Here is a 19,850-nt window from a genome sequence, read left to right on the forward strand (position 1 = left end):
TGTGTGTGTGTGTGTGTGTATGGGAGGTTTTAATAGATGTAATTGGGTCTACTGCTTCTATATTAATCCCATGCTTTACTTTGTGTGCTCGCTGCTGCCCATCCTGCTTTTACATTATCAGAGGCCATAAAGAAGGGTAAGCTCTTCACCACAGACTCTGCTCCACACAGCTACAGTAAACCGTGTGTGTGTGCACAGATTTTTATGGACACAAACACACTCTGTGTCCATAAAAAAATATCATTCATGTTGCTGTTTGCAAACATCTACATCAGTACCTTTTGTTGTTGATTCATCTTGACATTGTTGAAGCCAGTGGGGAGTTCAGTAGATGACAACTAGTCAAAACTATCAGTCACAGTACTTTAAAAATGACATAAAGTACTTTGGCTTTTGCTGTGTTGTGGTGAAGTGGATTCACCACTCACAAAGCTCCAGAAGCAAAAAGATGTAGATTCATGGAAATATTATGTTCTTATACTAACTAGTTATGATTTTGCTACTTTAAGTAGTCCCTTTGCTTCACTCTTCATAAATGGTAAGTAGCAACTAAGTTAGTTTTCACTGAAAGGCCTATGAATAGTATGCCACTTTTAAGTTTTTCACGTGTCATTTAACGCCTTGTTCTCATTCCCAAGTCGTCACGTATGGACGCACGGTTGTAAGTTTTAAACACGTGGTTAACGTTGTGAATTTAAACAAAACTACTTGGTTATGTGTAGCAAAAGATCATAGGTTGGGTTAAAGTAATCCGTTACGTAAATTAAATTACGTATATAAGTTAAATAAACGTAAAGAAGTCAACGTCTGACTTTTTGGTTTCACGCGGGATATGAACAGTGGTCTCCTGGGTGAAAGTCATCTGTTTGTTTGACCCACAGGTCCACCCCGTCCACCTTCCTATATGGACTTTGTTGATCTGTATACTACATCACCTGACTTCCGAAGCACTTGCTTCGAGCGTCTATTGCTGCGGTGCAAAATGACACGCTAAAAGCAAAAAAAAAAAAAGAAAAAAGTAGTGATAACACGCGAAATGACTTAAAGGTCACAAATCCTCATTTACCAATAAAAATTATAAAGATGCATTTTGTCCCGCCTTAAAGGTTAAACAGGAGGAGACTCAGGAAGATGTCACTCAAGTAGTGTACACGCTGACACAGTCCTGAGCAGAGGTCTAATGAGCCAGATTAACTAATCACACCTGTGTGGGTGTTCAGAGGCTTTAACAAAGTGACGTGTTATTTATACGCCATTTGGTGAGGCCAAGCTGTTTTCACACAGAAAGCTAAGAGAATTTTCGTATTTGCGCAAATTTGGGCCATTTGTGCAGTCCGCTTTTAGTCATATTTTTCTAGTTATGTCTGCTCCATGTATTCCTGAGGGAAAAATATTTCAGTTTTTTATGCAGAGAAACAAACACAAATTACGCTGAAGACATCGAGCTTATTTGATGAAACTTTTGTGAGGCCCGCAATCACACCGTAGCTACATGTTTCTGTGGTTCAGAGAGTTTCTGGGCTCTCCAGCTGAGGTTGAAGAGAAGTGAGACGTCCGGAGGGGCGACTAGATGCTGACGATGACAAATAGCTGCGGCTAGCAGAGCATCAAGCATCACACCATGTGGTTACACAATGTGACTTCCACCACCTCAGGAGAGGTACCTTCCACCTCTACAGGCCGGCCATATTTGGTGGCATTCAGAAGGATTTCAGGAGTTATTGAAAACACTAATATAGATGCCACCCACCACCAATCCACAGAGGAGGGGAGAGTACAAAAATACCTGAATTACATCTGATGGTTACTCAGACAAAAGTGTTGTCAAGAAATACTAGTAAAACTAAAGCTGTAGCTACTAGGTCTGGATTATATGGTTGAAAACAAAAACGTGTTTTCCTTTAAAAAAAAAAAATATCATGCTCTGATTGATGTTGATGTTCAATGAATCTATGTTCCATTTCCATCAGACCGTCTTCACACATGTAAAACAAACACTTAAACATCTAATTTTGCTCATTTTTAATTACAGATTGTTCGACGTCATCAATTAAACTGAATTATCTACGACCATAACATAACATACTAATATAGTCCCACAATAAACAATGATGTTGAATTATAGATCCCATTTTTGTAAGATAAAGTTCCACATTATTCTGCTTGATATGGCAGCATATACATGAGGGGAAATCAAGACTTTGCATGTGCCCGAGTTTAGTTATTTGTTGACCTTTACAAAAAACACACTGATACCTTCCAGCTCTGTTCATCCACCAAACTTCTTTCATCTTCCGCTCATGTTCCTGGTCAGTATCACTATTTACTGTAGATACAGTTTGTTAATGACTCAGTTTTATAGTTTGACTCAAAGCTCTGCGTTTTGTCCGCAGAGCCTCCCGTCACCATCACCAAGCCGCTGGATGACGTTCACACAGTGGTGGGAGAGAAGGTGGAGTTCGAGGTGGAAGTGTCCGAGGAAGGAGCCAGCGTCAAATGGTGAGCCAGTAGATCAGTCAAATAGGAAATGCACGAGTCATTTAATAATCTATGAGGTCAGATTATTACCCAGATTACAAATATCCCACTATAAATGACTAGACTTGGTGCATTGAGACAAAGGCTTGCAGGTCTCGTAAAACAACAATAAAAAGTCTGATGGTAAATGTTGGCAAAACTCACGAGTAGTATTTTCAGTTCATGTAATATATAATGAATATACAGTATATATACAGAATGGTTACCATAATGTCATGACATTTCCAGCTGTTTTCTCCCGCCCAGTTGTTAATTACAGTGATGTTGGAGAGTTATATTAGAATCTAGTTTCTAGCGATGCAAACTTTTACATAACATGAACACAAATAGTGAAACAGAAACAAATGCTGGTATGCAAATAACAGTAGCCAGTCACTTGCTTATTTTTTGCGTTGGGGCAAACTTTGTTTTCTGACACATGTTTCAAAGACTGTTTTGCTTGTTGTGTATTGTTACAGTACACAACCCTCGGTCTCAAAACCTTGAATTTCAGGATATACTTCACATATTTTACATATGCAAACAAAATTATATCAATATGATTGTAAACATACCTGATTTTCCTATGAAAAATTACTTACTCATACATTTCTTATCACTTTTTATTCTAATATACCCTCAGAACTCGTTCTAAAACCCAAACTATATCTGAGGAAATGTTCACCTTCTGCACCGTTTTAAAAATGTGCCAAAGCCTTGTGATCCCTGAAGGCTCCAGCCATGTAGAACATTGCAGACATGTCAATCAGCTCTTCCTCCCTTCTCTCTCTCCGTGTGTGTGTGTGTTTTGTCTTCTCAGGATGAAAGGTGACGTAGAGCTGAACAGAGACACGGCAGGTTCAAAGTATCGCATTAAAAAGGATGGGACGAAGCACATTTTGATCATAAGTGAAGCTACTAAGGAGGATATTGGAACGTATTACGCTATCACCAGCGGCGGAGAGTCGAAGGCAGAACTGGAGGTTGAAGGTATGGTTCCTCTGTTAAAGTCATTACAATCCTCGTATACATCTAACAGCAGCAGAAGCAGTAACTCATGGGTGATCAGCTGGTGTTTAAAGTTTGTTAACAAGTATTTCAGACATGGCTGCTCAATTAGGAACTTAGAGAAAATTCACACATCAGCACATGTTGATGTTTTCCATCCTGACAAGCATGGAAAGCAATAAATTAGCCATTACTCATGTCATAATTAATATTACATCATTAATCCCTTGTATCAGTGGTTCATCACACTATTCGCCATGCTCATTTTCTTTTACACCACCAAAATTGATGGTTGGGTCCCGTCTCACCCCTCAGACGTCAGGCTGTCTCCGTCGCTGCATACAGTAGTTAATGCAAGCCAGACGAGTCTCCTAAATTGATTTTGGAGTGTGAGAAAATGTCTGAGTGGTCACTCCAGTACATCAGGTGATCAAGATGAACATACCTAGATCGCTAAATAAGGTGCACCCCAAGATGATGCAAACCACTTCATTATTGTCATGTCCCACAATGTGTTCTATACATTATATTAAATATAATATAAAAGTAATTTCAAGGAAATAGTTTGACATTTTGGGCAATATGTTAATTCAGTTTCTTGCCATGTCTGCATGGTAAAGAGGAAGCTACAAGCAACAGCTGGTTAGCTTAGCACAAAGACTAGAAATAGTGTGGATCGGCGAACTAGATTTAAAGTTACTGCAAAAAAATATTACAGCAATGTGTCATTTTTACACTTTGTTTTTTTTTGCGGATTAAAGTTACAATCGCGAAGATCTCCGTTTCATTCTCTTTGGCTGCACCTATTGCACCTATTTGTTTGTTCGGTCATAATAACCGTTGACTTGCAACACTAGCAGAGACTGTAAACAACAGTATGCCGCTCAACACACACTTAAGTTGAAGAGTGAGTGTGTTGCATTAGCTCTCCCTACCCTCTCTGGCAGACTAACGACTGCTGGGTGATGGAAAACGTATCACAAACTGTAAGCTGCTTGAGATTTTTCCTGGTAATGTTGCCACAGATGCTCAGTTTGTAATACTGCAAATGCAAGGGCTTTCATCAGTGGGCCATAGGATCAATCACAATTGTGTTACCTAATTCGATGATAGATAGTGACTTATAAACATGTATTTAAATCTTCAAGATCATTACTTTAAACACAAGAGATAAAGCGTTTTAAATTAGTGAGCTTTAAAGATGATGGTAGGCAGATTTGATTACCTTTGGACAGAGTGAGGCTAGCTGTTTCCCTCTGTTTCCACTCTTTGTGCTAAGCTAAGCTCACTGTCTCCAGCCACACATTTAGACATTAGAGTGGTATTGATCATCTCATCTAAGTCTCGGCAAGAAAGCGAAAAAGCTTATTTCCAAAAAATGTCAAACTATTCCTTTTTGTTGAAAAAGAGGAAATAAAAGTTTGCTGGATTCCTTCATGTAATAATGTGACTACAATGTATTTCTAACCCATAATTACACACTGCCACCTGACACTGTGATGTCTTTGCTTCAGATAAGGAGCTGCAGATTCTGCAGAGCATAGCTGACCTGACAGTGAAGGCTGCTGAACAGGCCATGTTCAAGTGTGAAGTGTCTGATGAAAAAGTGACGGGGAAATGGTTCAAGGACGGCGTGGAAGTCCAGCCCAGTGATCGCATCAAAATGACGCACATCGGAAGGTATTATATCCGACTGCTGTGGTTTGAAGCTCACTGTCTGAAACGTCATGTGCAGTCACACACACACACACGGACACACACACAGATTCACACAATCATATAGCTATCACAATAAGCACTGTCTGCCACATGGCTCGGCAAACTATTACCAAAGGGGTTTCTGAGTTATTTGACCCATTTTTTTGGATAGGCTGCAATCTGTACACACACACACACACACAAACACACACACTCACACACATCATACACACCCCTAGGGTCTGGGGTTTCTCTCAGTAATCCCTCCATCAGAGCCGCCCATGGCAGGAGATACGCCAAGGCAACAGCGGTCACACAAGGTGAAAGCCATTTAGTATGTTTCTCACTCTGCCATATTGCCTCCTGGAGTATGTTGCTAGGGCAACAGTCTTGTGCATAATTGTGGGTCACAAGAAGTGTTGTCTCCTTGGTAACATCTGGTAACATCTGGTCCCCAGGACCCACAAACTGATGATTGATGACGTGGTGCCTTCGGACGAGGGAGATTATTCGTTTGTCCCTGATGGCTACGCAATTTCTCTCTCTGCAAAACTCAACTTCCTGGGTGAGAGCGACACGCAGACCACAATATGAAGCATTTGATGAGCTAATTATATTTGAATAAGACTGATTCTTTTATTTTACCCCTCAGAGGTCAAGATTGAATATGTTCCCAAAGAAGGTAAGTGTTGTTTTTTGTAAAATATGTAGTATATGCTATATCTATGTGAGGGAGCTGATACAGGTCCAATATTCATCTAAAGTTGGATATAAGGACACCTAGTGTCAATATGATGGAGGTTACTTTTATTTATTTATTTTACTCTACAGCTTTAATGCTCTAACTCTGTAAACCTGTATGAAAACTGCTTCACCCTACTAACCAGGCTTAGGGAAAAGTTAGTTTTAAAAATAGGTTTTAAACAACAATATTCAAAGTAAAAGCATGTTTGCACTATGTGTCTTTAAGGGAAACAAGTACTGCTGCTCAAAGGTGCTCACAGTAACTAACTTTCCAGTTCAATGTATGAAAACCAAAATCTTACTTCAACATTTCAGTCGCCAACCAATGTGCTCCCATAAGGTAGTCTACGTTGTGGTAATTTAAGTGTTTCGTTTCAATTTCAGATTCCAATATGTTATAAAGACCAGCTTAACACCAGACTTTCAGCTGCTGTCATGTTGCTCTTTAAACTTCTTTTTCCTCACCAGCTCATGAAATGCAACACTGATGTGCGCTGCCCCTCTTTGAAAAGATAAAGCTAAATGTTGAATTGAAGCGCTTGAAGGTCACGACACATAAAAAAACTCAAAACAAGATTCTAGGATAAACTAATTAAAGTTAACATGCTGGCTAATAGCACATGCAGAATGTCATCTTCAAGAAGCTTCAAAGCCAAAATAACCATATTGGTGTCTTCCCTCAAAACCAACACGTTCTCTCTCCCAACTCGCCAAATACCTTGATACGCTCGATCAGTGGCCCTACACTTCAAACTATAATGCTCTACTGTAGGTTCCCCTCTAGCGTCAGTTTTGGACGTGTTAGGGACAGCGTCTCCCTTTCCGCTTGTTACATGCATAGTGTCTTTTAAAAATAAACGTCCAATGTAGGTTTACTTAGTTTTTAGATTTACTTATGCAACAACACTACTTGGATAGGCTTAGGCAAAGATTGTGGTTTGGGTTAAAATAAGTACGTTGTTTGTTACGTAACTGCCGTAGGTTGAATACGTAAGGTAAAATAAGTCAACGTCGACTTGGTTTGATACGGGACATGAACAGCGGTCTCTTGGGTGAAAGGCTGTGTTTGACCTATCCCTTCTCCCCTCCCACCCTACGCAGACTTTCTTGCTCTTTATACCACGTCAGTTGCTCTGATGTCTAATAATGATGCCGATGGGTTTACATTGTAGTTAGATGAAAGCCTGGTGCATCTCATACAGACGCTAAAGGATGCCTTGGTGCGTCAGTTTCAGGCACCGAGGGTCACTGACGAGTTGTATGTTATGCTTCTCACCTGAATGACCTCTCTCTCTCCATCTTCTCCTCTAATGCTCAATGAATGAAAGAGCCTCCCAAAATCTTCCTGGACACTGGCGCCGGCAACAGTAACACCATCACCGTGGTGGCTGGAAACAAACTTCGCCTTGACGTTGGGATGACAGGAGAGCCGGCGCCCACTGCGTGCTGGATGAAAGGAAACGAAGTGAGTATGAATAGAGAGGATTCTCACCATTCACCTCATACACACTCAGACACACGTCAGACACTCTCTACCTTTGTGCGTCAATCAGAGTATCCAGCCGTTAGTCACCGAACAGCACAAAGGAAGAGTGAAACATGAACTGGAGAGGTTGAATCACCTGTCACTGTGGCAGCTGTGCCGTCGTCATGCGACACCCCTCTCTTCAACAATCTCCTTTATTTGTTGTCCCGCCCTGTGTGGTAGGTGGTGTCCGAGGCCGAGGGAAGGGTCCGTGTGGAGGCCGACCAGACCCAAAGCAGCTTTGTAATTGAAGGGGCGGTGAGAGCAGATGAGGGCCCCTACTCCATCACCGTGACTAACCCTTTTGGAGAGGACAAGGTTGAACTCTTTATCAAGGTCGTGGGTCAGTCTCACTTTTTCCTTTTCCACCTCTGATTTCCTCTTGTTGCTCCTGTTCTATTTTTCCTGACACCTCGGGCCTTGCTCTTGAATTGAGATGATTCGAAAATATTGACATAAAATGAGTAAAAAATTCTCACTGTTGGTGCCATCTTTTTAAACCATCTATCACCTGAACTTTAGGTCCATCCCAGTACTACAATCAAAACATGCTGTATGTGTGCTAAATATTTGAATTTTTTGGACTTTCAAGACAGCCATTGTTTTTCATTAATTAAAAAATTAAGAAATAAACTTTAAGATCCTTCACGCTTGAGCTATATGATCTGTTACAGTCTGCTTTAATTTTTTGTAAAGCGAGGTTATTGTGGTGCTTTAATCCAGTTAAAGATGAGAAATTACTTTGTCATCATATCAGCATAAGTTTGATACCAACAAATGCAGACAGGATTTTAACTGTAAAGTATTTCAGGTGAGTTTCAAGGCTCCACTCCGAGTTAGATATTCAGACAAAAATGAAAAGAAAACACATTTAATACAAAATAATACAACATGCTCAGTGTTGTGATGCTCAGAATGTGATCAGTATAAAAGTATACATGATTTACCATGTAATCATTGTACCATCATTGTGGCTCCACATAAGCAGACAAGATATTCACTGTGATGGATTTCAAGTCCAGTCAAGACCACAGAGAAATGAATAGTAATATAGTATATTAAAATATCTAAAACACTACAGCATGCTTTAAAAAACTATGCCATGCTATACGGTTAGCAGTCGTGTAAAAGTATACATGATTTGACGAAACTGGTTAAATCTTTGCTGCTGCAAAATGACTCATATGACACCTGAACTACAGAGTTATTTGACAGCGAAGTGGGTATGACCAGTGTTATGAAAGACAAATCTAAATCATTTAATTAGGGTCAATGCAAAGCTAAGAATAAAAGGTTTGAATCCAGTACTGTACAGCCTAAAAAACTTGCCTTTTCTCCTTTCTCCCTCGTTTCATCTTTCCTCTCTTTCCATTTCCAACTGTAACCTGCCTCTCCAGATGTGCCCAAGTCTCCTGAGAATGTCAAATGCATATCAGTTGGCGAGGACTCTGGCACGATCACATGGGACCCTCCTTCCTATGACGGCGGAGTTCCCATTAAAGGTACTCCTGAAACGTACACAGAAGCCAATGTTCACATCTGATGTCTCCGTCCCTGGAGAAAACAGCCGTTTAGAATCCACTCTGTTTATCACATTGCAATGTTTTTGAACTCTTTTCTAAGGAAGACTGACTTTTTTTTATGTTGTTCCTCCAGGGTACCTGATGGAGAGGAAGAAGGTGGGCTCAACCAGATGGACCAGGCTCAACTTTGATGTCTATGAGTCCACCACATATGAGGCTAAGAAGATGCTTGAAGGTGTACTTTATGAGATGAGAGTGTTTGCAGTCAACGGCATTGGCGTCTCTCAGCCCAGCGCCAACTCAACGCCCTTCATGCCCATTGGTGCGTTGCCATTTATCATTAGTAGAATGGTTAATTAACAGAGGCTTTTCACACAATGCTCATTTTGAGGCAGCTTAACCTACCTCCCATCCCATTTACACTGGGTATTAACGTATTAATTAGCTCCTGTCTCTCTCAGCCCCCACCGGCGAGCCTATTCGTCTCACGGTGGATGATGTGACAGACACTACCTGCGCTCTCAAGTGGCGTCCTCCAGAGAAAATCGGAGCGGGCGGCATTGACGGTTACATCATTGAGTACTGCAAAGAAGGAAGTAAATACATGCAAAATGTTTGACACTTTATACAAAGAGTTCATAACTAATGTGAAAGTTAAATCAATTGATTATTAATGCTTTATAGACCTGTATTATTAAGGACAACTTTTGGGTTTCCAGGTTGGGAAGAATGCATTTGGTTGATGTTCATCCTCCTCCAGCGTAACTTTCTTTGTCTTTTTTAGCTAGCTAACAAGACAAAGCCATGTTAAAGGAGGATACAGCTGCTAAATACACCTGGAAACGTTTGCTAAACCCCTCCCCCAACTAGCTACTGCCCAATCATAGCTTAGCAACCGTAACATGGCGGCACAGCAGGTCTGTCAAGGACCTCTAATAAGAAACACTACTGATCAATAGGCTAAAAAAAGGTTACAAAAAAAAAGAATAGATACCATCATGAAACTTCCCTAGTTGATTACTTACATTAAGACAATTGTTTTTTGTACCACTTTTTCTGAAATTGTATGTTTAAATATGCAAATGTACATTATGTACATATGTACATACATACAAATGTATGTAAATATGTGCTAATTCTCATACATTTCCAGAACAGAACATTTGATAAAGCCAGGATCAAAATTATTGTTTCATTTTGTTGACATATTAGAGTCAAAGGTTTTTACAGAGAAGAATTTTGAATATCTTTGTTTCACTCCATAAATCAGAAAATAGAGCCATAAAAAAAATACATTTTCGCTTTTATTTTTAGAGATAAAATAGTATATAAATCAGGCTATGAATGATATATGATATATATGAACAAACTCCTCTGTAAAAACATTCAGAATATAGATAGAAATGAAACTGGGAAGTAAGTGCTACTGAAGTGGAGATTTCTGGAGAAAAAAGGCCTTTAAAGATATGAATTGTAAAATTCCATACATTTTGAAGACAGGTGAATAGGGTTAAAAAAAGTAACTAATAGATATCACCATAAAACTTCTCCAGTTTATTACTTACATTAAGGCAATTATATTTTGTATTACAAGTTCTCTGAAAATATCTGTTTTTATATGCAAATGAGACATCATCTAATACTAATTTAGAATCTACTGACACAGACAAAGTAGTAAATAAACACCTAAATGTGTATTTTGGATGTTTTCTTTCCACTAGTTTGAAAGAAGACAAAGCAAAATAGCCCAAAATCTCAAAATTGACCAGTGCATATTGCCTGTATGTCTCACCTTAAAGAGCTTGCAGTGTGGTGTCTCTTTTTAGCCAAACCAAAGACAAACACAAGAGCAACCGTGTACAATAGAAACAGAGCAGAGCTTTCAATACCTAAGAGCAACTAATTTGTTTGTCAGGTTACAGGTTATGTTGCCCCATTCACGACTACATATCTAGTGTGTCTCCAGCTTCACAAAAAACTCAGTCTTTTGGTAGTCGTCATGTGCATATCCCATTTTATAACTAGTCAGCTGGAATTGAAGAGTCTGCCGTAGAGTTTTCAACCAATTCATGGCGCTAACATCACACTATTTCAAAAAATTCTGAGCGGTCAATCTACTGCCATTATCACTGTAGACATCATAATGTGCTGTGCATGAATGGAAAGGTGTAGCAACAGTAACTAAGGGGGGCGGGGCTTAGCAAACAGTCAATTAGTCCCACCTGTTTCCTGATTAGCTCCTCAACATTATCCTGAGATCAGCTACTCGTCTCTGGTTTTCTGATCTGTTCATTGATGGCTCTTTCCACAGGTGATCAGTGGGTGCAAGCTAACGAGAAACTAGTGGAAAATAACCAGTACAGGGTGAAGAATCTCACAATGGGGGAGAAGCTGCTGTTCAGAGTGGTGGCCATCAACATCGCCGGGCGCAGCCCCCCCGCCACTCTTTCCCAGGCCGTCACTATCAAAGAGATCATGGGTCAGAGAAGAACCTTCATTTTTTACAGAAATTCAACTAAGAGGTCATATTTAAATATGGACCACACTGCTCTTGATTGTTATAAATCCACATATGAATACATAAATCCATATTTGGTACCAGTCAGTAACTATGTTCAGCAACTGTTCAAGTACTGCTCAGTGAAAAAACAACATCTAATTATCAAGCTTACCATTGGGTCTTAGCGTTAAGAAATAATCCATGAGGTTTACAATAATATTATAACAAGGAAGGAATAATTCCACTGTGTATTTCCTTATCTCACTAATACACACATAAAAGCTGTACATGCTGTACATTTTACACATGTACAGTCTCCCACACCGCCCACTCAAACTCTACTTATCTTTCCCTTTTCCGTCTCTCACGTGTCCATGACCCAGAGACTCCAAAGATCCGCCTGCCTCGCCAACTGAGGACCAAATTCATCGTGGTTGTGGGCGAGAAGGTGAACTTGGTCATCCCCTTCCAGGTCAGTCCGAGTCTGGCAAAGCTCTGGCTTCTGCCGTTTTAGTTTAAAATATATACTCTAGATTTGCAATAGCAGCGCAAAACCAGTTCTGCCAAGAGTGAACAATACGAGGTGCTTAAAGATTACTAGGTTGCTTCCACATCAACCTTTTACTAAATGGCTATTTCAGACTCTGAAGCATTTAAAACAAACTCTTAAGTTTGGTTTATTTGAAGACTGGAGAAAAAAGGCAGTAGAGTTTGGACAGAAACCTAAAAAAGCCACTCCATGATCCACACAAAATGGGTCATTGCAGGGGAACCCTGGAGTGGTTTATTTGAAGTAAAGACCAAAAGGACAGGCAAGAGATGTTATGTTTAAAAGAGCAGCTAGCCTGTTTTAATGTATGGGTCCAAATGCACTTCGCTTGTATGTTTTCAAGAAGTGAAGTAACCAAATAAATAAGAGATTTCCCCCATGGCTGCAATCTGATAGGGCATTTTTTCTTGTGAAATGCAAATGAGATGTGTAAACGTTGCAGTAGCAGATAGAGCTGTAGCTCAAAGGGCACCGGGAGCATTGCAGCTATTTGACAACAAACTGCAAATGATGGCATTGGTATAAAGAAGCTGACCGTAAGTAGCAAAGGGGAAGCCATTGTTACAAATAAAAACAGACAAGAAAAAGTGAGCCATGGCTCTGCTTGCTTTTGAAGAAGGAGATGAAAAGGCTGTTCTGAGACAGAGGACGTGGCTACATGATGTTCTCCTGGGAGAAAAAGAGCACCCACAGCTCTGTCATCTTATCCAAGAGCTGGACGCAGTCTGTTCCAACGGCTGAAGGAATATGTGGTGTAACTAAAGCTGAGACATGTTTGCCTAGAATAAGATGCCCCAGAATATTTCACGGGCAAAACATGAAAGGAATTTTCTGACTAAAAAAGGCACACACATGATCAGAAAAGTGTTCTACGCCAACTGACAGTTACAAACTTATTGCACCAAGTTATTCTGTTATTTCACAAGTTTTTTTAGTCTAAAAATATTTCTTACAATACTTCATTCTGATTTCTGACTGCAGGGTAAGCCTCGTCCTGTCGTGACCTGGTCCAGAGATGGCGTTCTCATGGAGGACAAAACCGTGGGTACTCGTACCAGCGAAGTGGACAGCATCCTCTTCATCCGCTCTGCAGAGAGAACCCACTCTGGAAAGTACACCCTGTCTGTTCAGATTGAGAACGTGTCAGACAGCGCTGACATCTTCATCCAGGTTGTAGGTCAGTCCCGCCACGCCACCAACACCTCTCAGCTTCACCTAGACAGATGCACACTCCTGTTGCACGTCCCCTCATGAAGATTAACTCATACTTCACAAGGTACATGGTTAATAACCTGTTTCGAAGGGGATGATGGCTTGAACCCAAATCTGTGACATGTCAAGAGTTTTTTTTTTCCAATTTGATGATAATTCCTAATTTCATACTCCCAGGGATCTGTGGCTCAAAGTAGCAAATCATCAAAGCGCTGATTCCTCTCTCTGGTATAATCCTGGCTCCTGCACTGCCACTGTGGCCGCCAGCTCATTCCTCATCTCACGGCTTGTCTCCCCGGGTCAGGGTGTCGGGTGGATTATTTGGCGGGGCTCCGCTGGGATTATTTGCGTGTAGACTGGGATTAGGCTTGGATTTTGAGGGCTACTCTGTCACTTCCTCTGCTGAGAAGGTTGAGCTAATGAGAGGCTGCAGCTCCTCTGATCAGCACCCCCTCAGCTGATCTGTCACTGCACTGTTTGAGCAGGAGACAGAACAGGAAGGATTAACGGGCAGAAACAGGAGCGCTGCTCGCTGTTTGTACTGTACTCCACAGAGGAGAGCACGCAGAGGAAGATTAATGACAAGTACATTACTATGTTGTACAGTATTTCTGTACTGCGCTAGGCCACACAGAAAGATCGATGATAAACACACTGCATTCTTCTGCTCTGTAATCCAGGCAGGCAAAGCTACTATTTTTCAGTTTGTCAGTTCTATGCCAACACAGTTTTTCTTTCCTTGAACCTTTGTCTTTTGCTCTGCTAATCTGTCAATCTTTACCAAATCTCTACCGCTGAGAATGCTGATTTCATTCTCTCTGTGGGACTTTCCTGCTCCAGTTTATCAATCTACCTCTCTCTACCTGTAAAAGCTTGTCCACATGTCTACACAGGCAGGGAAGAGAGTTACAGTAGTTATCTCAACCAGCTATATACCAAATCTATCTCCGTCTCCTCTCATAAACCCACTAGAGAAGCCCGGTCCTCCCATTAATGTGCATGTCACAGACGTCTGGGGCTTCAATGCTGCGCTGGAGTGGAAGCCGCCCAAAGACGACGGCAACTGCGAGATTATCGGCTACGCTATTCAGAAGGCCGACATGAAGACTAAGGTACGCATGGTGGGAGAGAAGTATATAGGAGTGTACTGGGAGGTTTCAGATCGTGTCTAGAAGGTAACCCCGAAATTGCAAAAACTTGCAAAAAGCTCCTACGAGACTCGCTGCCCAGTGTCTTATCCTAACCCTACCTACTCAAGGTCAATGCCTAACCTTAACCATCTCGTGAGAGTTTCACAATTTGTGTGTTACCAGTAAATTGTGTCAGTAAATACATTTTAGGTCAAGATCTGATCGATTATCCCTGACCAATTACAAGAGCTGTCACTCAAAAAATCAAGTTTCTCCACGTAGCCTAATCCTTAACGCTTTGTAGGATTAACATAATGTACAAGAGAACGTTACAGTAAGGCAGTTCCATTATATTTAAGTCAGCAAACAGCGTTACCTTTATCAACACATTCTCACTCCCATTTCATCAAATACCGCTGCTCGGTCAGTGGTCCTACGCTTCAAACTATGACTCTCTAGGAACACCTCTAGTTTCAGTTGTTGACGTGTCAAGGACGGCGTGTCAGTTTCTGCTCGTTACATGCATGGTGTCTTTTCAAAATAAACTTCCGTGTTCACAGGAAACATACCGTTTTTGCTCGTTGCATGCATACAGAAAAGATTGTGGTTTGCGTTAAGATGAGTATGCTTGTTACATAACTTGCGTACGTGACGTTAGTTAAGTAACAAAACTACAGTAGAATAAGTCAATGTTGACTTGGTTTCACACGGAACACGTACAGCGGTCTCCTGGGTGAAAGTCTGTTTGTTTAGCCCAACCATCAACAGCAGCCTCCTCCCTACGCAACTTTCTCGCTCTTTATATTACGTCCGTTGCTCTGCCCGTCTAATAATGACGCGGATGGGTTTACATTGGAGTTTGTTGAATGCCCGATGTGTCTCTTACAGATGTTAAAGGGTGCCTCGGTATCAGACGCCGAAGGCCACTGACTATTTGACGAGTTGGGAGAACGCGTTGCCTTTATCCATGATCTTTGGTGTCAGATCCAAAATGCTTCCTCACATTAGTTTTCAGAGGGTTCGGTGTCGCGCTTATCTGCTCAGCACGGTTTGCTTGTTTTCTACATTAGGGCACAGGGCAACAGGGCCATGCACCCTAAATTGGCGTGAAGTTGTCTATTGAGTTAACAATGACAGGAAAAGCTAAAAAACCAGCTAACAACGACAGGAAACAATGACAGGAAAAACAGGTTTGTTCAATTTAAAGCTGCAATCTGTAACTTTACACATTCATACTATAACAAAGATATATCTGGGATAGTTTTGGTTTTGCCATTAAATGCACCTAATTGTTACTAGTGTCCAGTGAAGTCAAAGATGACAGGTCCCAGTTTTGTTAACAGGAGCTATTCCATCATTGCTATTTTCCAACATCCAGAAGCGTCCAGTGGACCTTCATGGTGGGAGCCTGGCTGCTCTGAGATTAGTCACATAACTGCAAAGCCTCCCTATACTGTCATGGTCATTATGTTGTATGAATCGACAGGAAGATGGACCACAAGAACATGGATGCTGGGGATAGAGCTTACTGTATACAGATCTCAACCTCAACTATAAGCCTCTTTTGAACCTCTGCTTCTCCTCTCTCCCTGTCTCTCTCTGTCTCTCTGTCTCTGCCTCTCTCACATCAGGATTGGTTCACGGTCTATGAGCACAACCGCAGGCCCAGCTGCACTGTGTCTGACCTGGTCATGGGGAACGAGTATTCCTTTCGAGTGTTCAGCGAGAACATCTGTGGCCTCAGCGACGAGGCTGGCGTCAGCAAGAACACCGCCATCATTGACAAAACAGGTAATGTAATCTCCGCAGAGCAGCGCACTCTGTAACATGATAGCATTGCTGTTTATGCCATATAATGAGCACCATGCAGAAAAGAGGAAGGTATTGTGATTAAGATTACACACGGAAATATTAATAAAAATATAAACTCTAATATGATTTTCAACACAGTAATAACATTAGAACTATTATTTTTTGGCTGTGATTAATTAGTTGAACATAATTTAGAGGAAAATGAATTCACACTGATTATGTTAAACAGAAACATTCTTTGACAGAGTGTTAAATAACATTTAATACTGGCCGCGGATTATGAAAGCAACTAGGCTGGGAAATTAACACCTGCCACCAGCCAAATGCTGCTACTGTTGTTGTGTTGGTGCCTTTGCTTACTCTACCAGAAAATGTGGCAGCCAACCAGCCAATCTCTTTTGTGTTCCAAGCACTAGTCTGGCCTATAAAATTGTGAGGATTGTTGATTTTAGTACCCACCTGACATCGTGATGAAACAAAAGTCAGCTTCCTGTCTTGATAATTGAAACAGTTTGCTAGTTTAACAGCATGTGGTATGGAAGACAAAACAATCCCAAAGCAGCGGAAAGACACAACAGTTGGTCACTGATGAAGCATTTCAGTCGATGTTTTACACAATCCTTCTATATTGACTCATAATCATCAAGATAGCAAGTAAACAAAACAACTTTACTACATTACTACCATTACTCTTTGTGGTTACACATATTTACAAGTAAATATAAATACAAAACATATAATATCACAACCATATTTTCAGAATACAATCTTTCATCTTAAGCCGTCAATGAGTAAAAAGGTTAAATATCCATTTTTAAGTCCAGGGAACAGATTCCGTATTGTTCCAACCTCAAATAAGGGAACTGGAAATGGCCTAATGAAGGCAAGATAACTGAAAGTGTTGGGTGAATAAAGTATGCTGTACTGGAGAAGAGTTTTAATTCTAATGGACCTGAAACTCACACTGGTCTGCAACTCGCTGTGTCAAAAAGTGAAAATAAAAAAATAAACTGAGAAATGTCCACTTGTCCAGGTTTGGCCTATATCCGTCCAGGCTTCAAAGAGAAGGATGTGAGCCATTCCCCCCAGTTCACAGCGCCCCTGGTGGACAGATGTGTGGTTGCAGGTTACAGCGCAGCCATCAGCTGTTCTGTCCGTGGCTACCCCAAGGTATTTACATATGTACACTAAACAAGTGTGTGTCAGTGAACATATTTTTTTTATTTTGTATTATTTATTAATCAGCTTGGAGATGATCTTAGCTGAGGTTCAGCAGCAGGACCACACCTCAAACATTCCACAATCAACGGCAAAAACATCGGAGCCACTTACTCAGCCAACCTCCCGTTTCATTAGCGATACTGGTTTGGCTGTTCTACCTCACCTCAACAACATCCTCCTGTTTTCATTACTGGCACCGGGATGCTAGGTTCTCTCAGGCAACCCCAACATCCTCCTACCACCCACTTCAGAACGCTTGTCCTTAGTTCTGTTGCTTCCCACACCTCCCGCCAACAACCCAGTCAGTCTTAAAGCCCCAGAACGCCAGTTTCCAGCCTACGCAGCCAGTTTTAGGAGTTTCTAAGGCAGAAAATGCTTCAGCCATAGCTAAAACCTACTCTTTTATCGTGTGCTTGGAAACACTACCGCTATTGTCCACAGGGATCGCCAAAATCAACACAAAATGAAAGTTCCTCATAGTAGCTTTAACAACTCATTCGCATCTCAGTAAATGGTGTGGTCCTGGCTCGTGAAGCATTGGTTAAGCCTTTTTTAAAGTTTATTTCTGCCACAGTGATCCTAATGATTTATTTGTCTGTTTGTTTGTTATCAAGATATATATTTCTTTTAAAAAGTAACATATTTGAATGAATTTTGGTGGCAAGCTTGTCCATGGAATATAGAGTGATTTCTAGTTTGTAAATATTATCATGCAACCAATGGATGAAATAAGAGTAAAATAATGATTAAATAAGGGTGTGTTTCTGTTGAAATGGGTAGGATAAAGTACAGTATACTGCATATTTCATTTAGCATAGAAACCTGTGGAATATAAGCAATGTCCCTACTGTATCTTACAAATGAGTAAACTATACATTACAGCGCTGCAGCCTACACTTTACCTGTGTTGGCCCTTGATAGCTTTGCTGCAAGGGTATGCCATAGATCTCATGCTTTGTGTTTTCAGAGGGATTGTACGAGTTTTGAGTGTCAAACAGTCAGAGAGGATTTTGATGCCTTTGCAGCAGAAGTGTATTTTTATGTCTGAAGCTAGAACAAGAGGTGGAGCAGAAAGATCTTTGAACACACATTTTTTTATCCCTCCGAATCGGCAAAGATTTGTCAAGCCGAAATGTTGACCTAATTTCACCTCTCCCTCCTCCCTCTGCTCTCCCACCCTCCCTACATGCCTCGCTCTGTTTATACGCTCCCTCCTCCTCTCCTCTCCTCTCCTACATCCCGCCAAATTTGCCTCCTCCTCCTCCTCCTCCTCATCCAACACTCTGTTCTTCAGCCGAAGATCATTTGGATGAAGAACAGTATGATCATCGGTGAAGACCCCAAGTTCCTGATGCAGAACAACCAGGGCGTGTTGACTTTGAATATCCGCAAGCCGAGCGCGTTTGACGGGGGCAGATACTCCTGCAGGGCCATCAATGATCTCGGGCAAGATGAAGTGGAGTGCAAGCTGGAGGTTCGAGGTATGCTGAACTTCACTTCCCATAATACTGTAGTTTCAAAGTAGTGAGTGAGAGCTTGGCCTGGGTCAGGACACGTCTCTCTCTGACAGTCTTCAATAAAGCTCAGCATGACAAACCTCCATCTCCTCAGTCCTCTGACTGATCTCTTCTTGTGAAACTTCAGTTGAAACTCTAGCCGCTTCCGCTAAAAATAAATCACCTTATTGTATTTGTCAGTGAAAGTTTCGGAGCCACAGATGACTCTAGTTTCTTTAAACAGGATGATCTACTGGCCTCTCATGCTGATTTAAATTTCTCTTTTTCTCCCCAGCTGTACAAGAGAAAGGAGTGGAGGCGAAGAAATGAGCGACAGCACGAAACAGCAGAGGATACAGTCGAACAGGAATAGTAATGGATTATGTATAATGGGATAGTCATGAATAAATATGATTAGAATAGATCACTGGTGAGGCCCTAAAGCCAATCCATCTGCCCCCCCTCCTTCCTCCTATACGCTTGCCTCTCACCGCTGCTATGACGAATGCCACATCAGTAATAAATTCTTAAAGCAAGCTGCCACCTTGTCACATCCTGACTGAGAGGAGCCACAGAGTAGTGTAGTAGCACTGCCCTGCTGTGACCACACACAGATGGATCCGTCTTATCTGTGAAGTGGACCTGTCACTGAACACACTTATAAAACAGCCTTTCATCCATTACGGCTCCCTGTGTTGTCTGTTGTGAGTCCGGGACGTTTTTATAGGTTGGGATGAATTTATGATTGTGATGCAGCTGTAGCACTGAAACCTCTGCAGTGTGACCGACCGGCTGGTGCTAGGTGTGTGATGTGTGAGCAGGGGCCCGTCGGCCCTGTGACGGTTGAGTGGAGGGATCACTATTCAGCCAGGCATGGCGGACATCATGGAGCCACCAGGATTAAAGGGGCTCTT

At 41.4% G+C, this 19,850-nt stretch overlaps 1 protein-coding gene across 4 annotated transcripts in view; it reads left to right on the forward strand.

Annotated features, from left to right (window-relative positions):
- The window catches only part of mybpc2a (myosin binding protein Ca), a 61,160-nt gene extending 41,543 nt beyond the window's left edge, over window positions 1-19,617 (forward strand). For all 4 annotated transcript variants that reach the window (XM_037792371.1, XM_037792373.1, XM_037792372.1 and 1 more), the window contains 18 exons: window positions 2,394-2,499; window positions 3,338-3,507; window positions 5,040-5,205; window positions 5,682-5,788; window positions 5,876-5,905; window positions 7,296-7,432; window positions 7,676-7,835; window positions 8,890-8,994; window positions 9,149-9,337; window positions 9,477-9,611; window positions 11,327-11,494; window positions 11,899-11,987; window positions 13,047-13,242; window positions 14,250-14,389; window positions 16,039-16,198; window positions 17,253-17,389; window positions 18,735-18,921; window positions 19,232-19,617. In XM_037792371.1, the coding sequence (XP_037648299.1) occupies window positions 2,394-2,499; window positions 3,338-3,507; window positions 5,040-5,205; window positions 5,682-5,788; window positions 5,876-5,905; window positions 7,296-7,432; window positions 7,676-7,835; window positions 8,890-8,994; window positions 9,149-9,337; window positions 9,477-9,611; window positions 11,327-11,494; window positions 11,899-11,987; window positions 13,047-13,242; window positions 14,250-14,389; window positions 16,039-16,198; window positions 17,253-17,389; window positions 18,735-18,921; window positions 19,232-19,266 (2,417 nt within the window). In that variant the 3' untranslated portion in view covers window positions 19,267-19,617. The remainder of the gene's footprint in view (window positions 1-2,393; window positions 2,500-3,337; window positions 3,508-5,039; window positions 5,206-5,681; window positions 5,789-5,875; window positions 5,906-7,295; window positions 7,433-7,675; window positions 7,836-8,889; window positions 8,995-9,148; window positions 9,338-9,476; window positions 9,612-11,326; window positions 11,495-11,898; window positions 11,988-13,046; window positions 13,243-14,249; window positions 14,390-16,038; window positions 16,199-17,252; window positions 17,390-18,734; window positions 18,922-19,231) is intronic.
- Window positions 19,618-19,850: the final 233 nt, after the last annotated feature.

The sequence above is a fragment of the Sebastes umbrosus genome, chromosome 14 (assembly GCF_015220745.1).
Source record: "Sebastes umbrosus isolate fSebUmb1 chromosome 14, fSebUmb1.pri, whole genome shotgun sequence".
NCBI lineage: Eukaryota > Metazoa > Chordata > Actinopteri > Perciformes > Sebastidae > Sebastes > Sebastes umbrosus.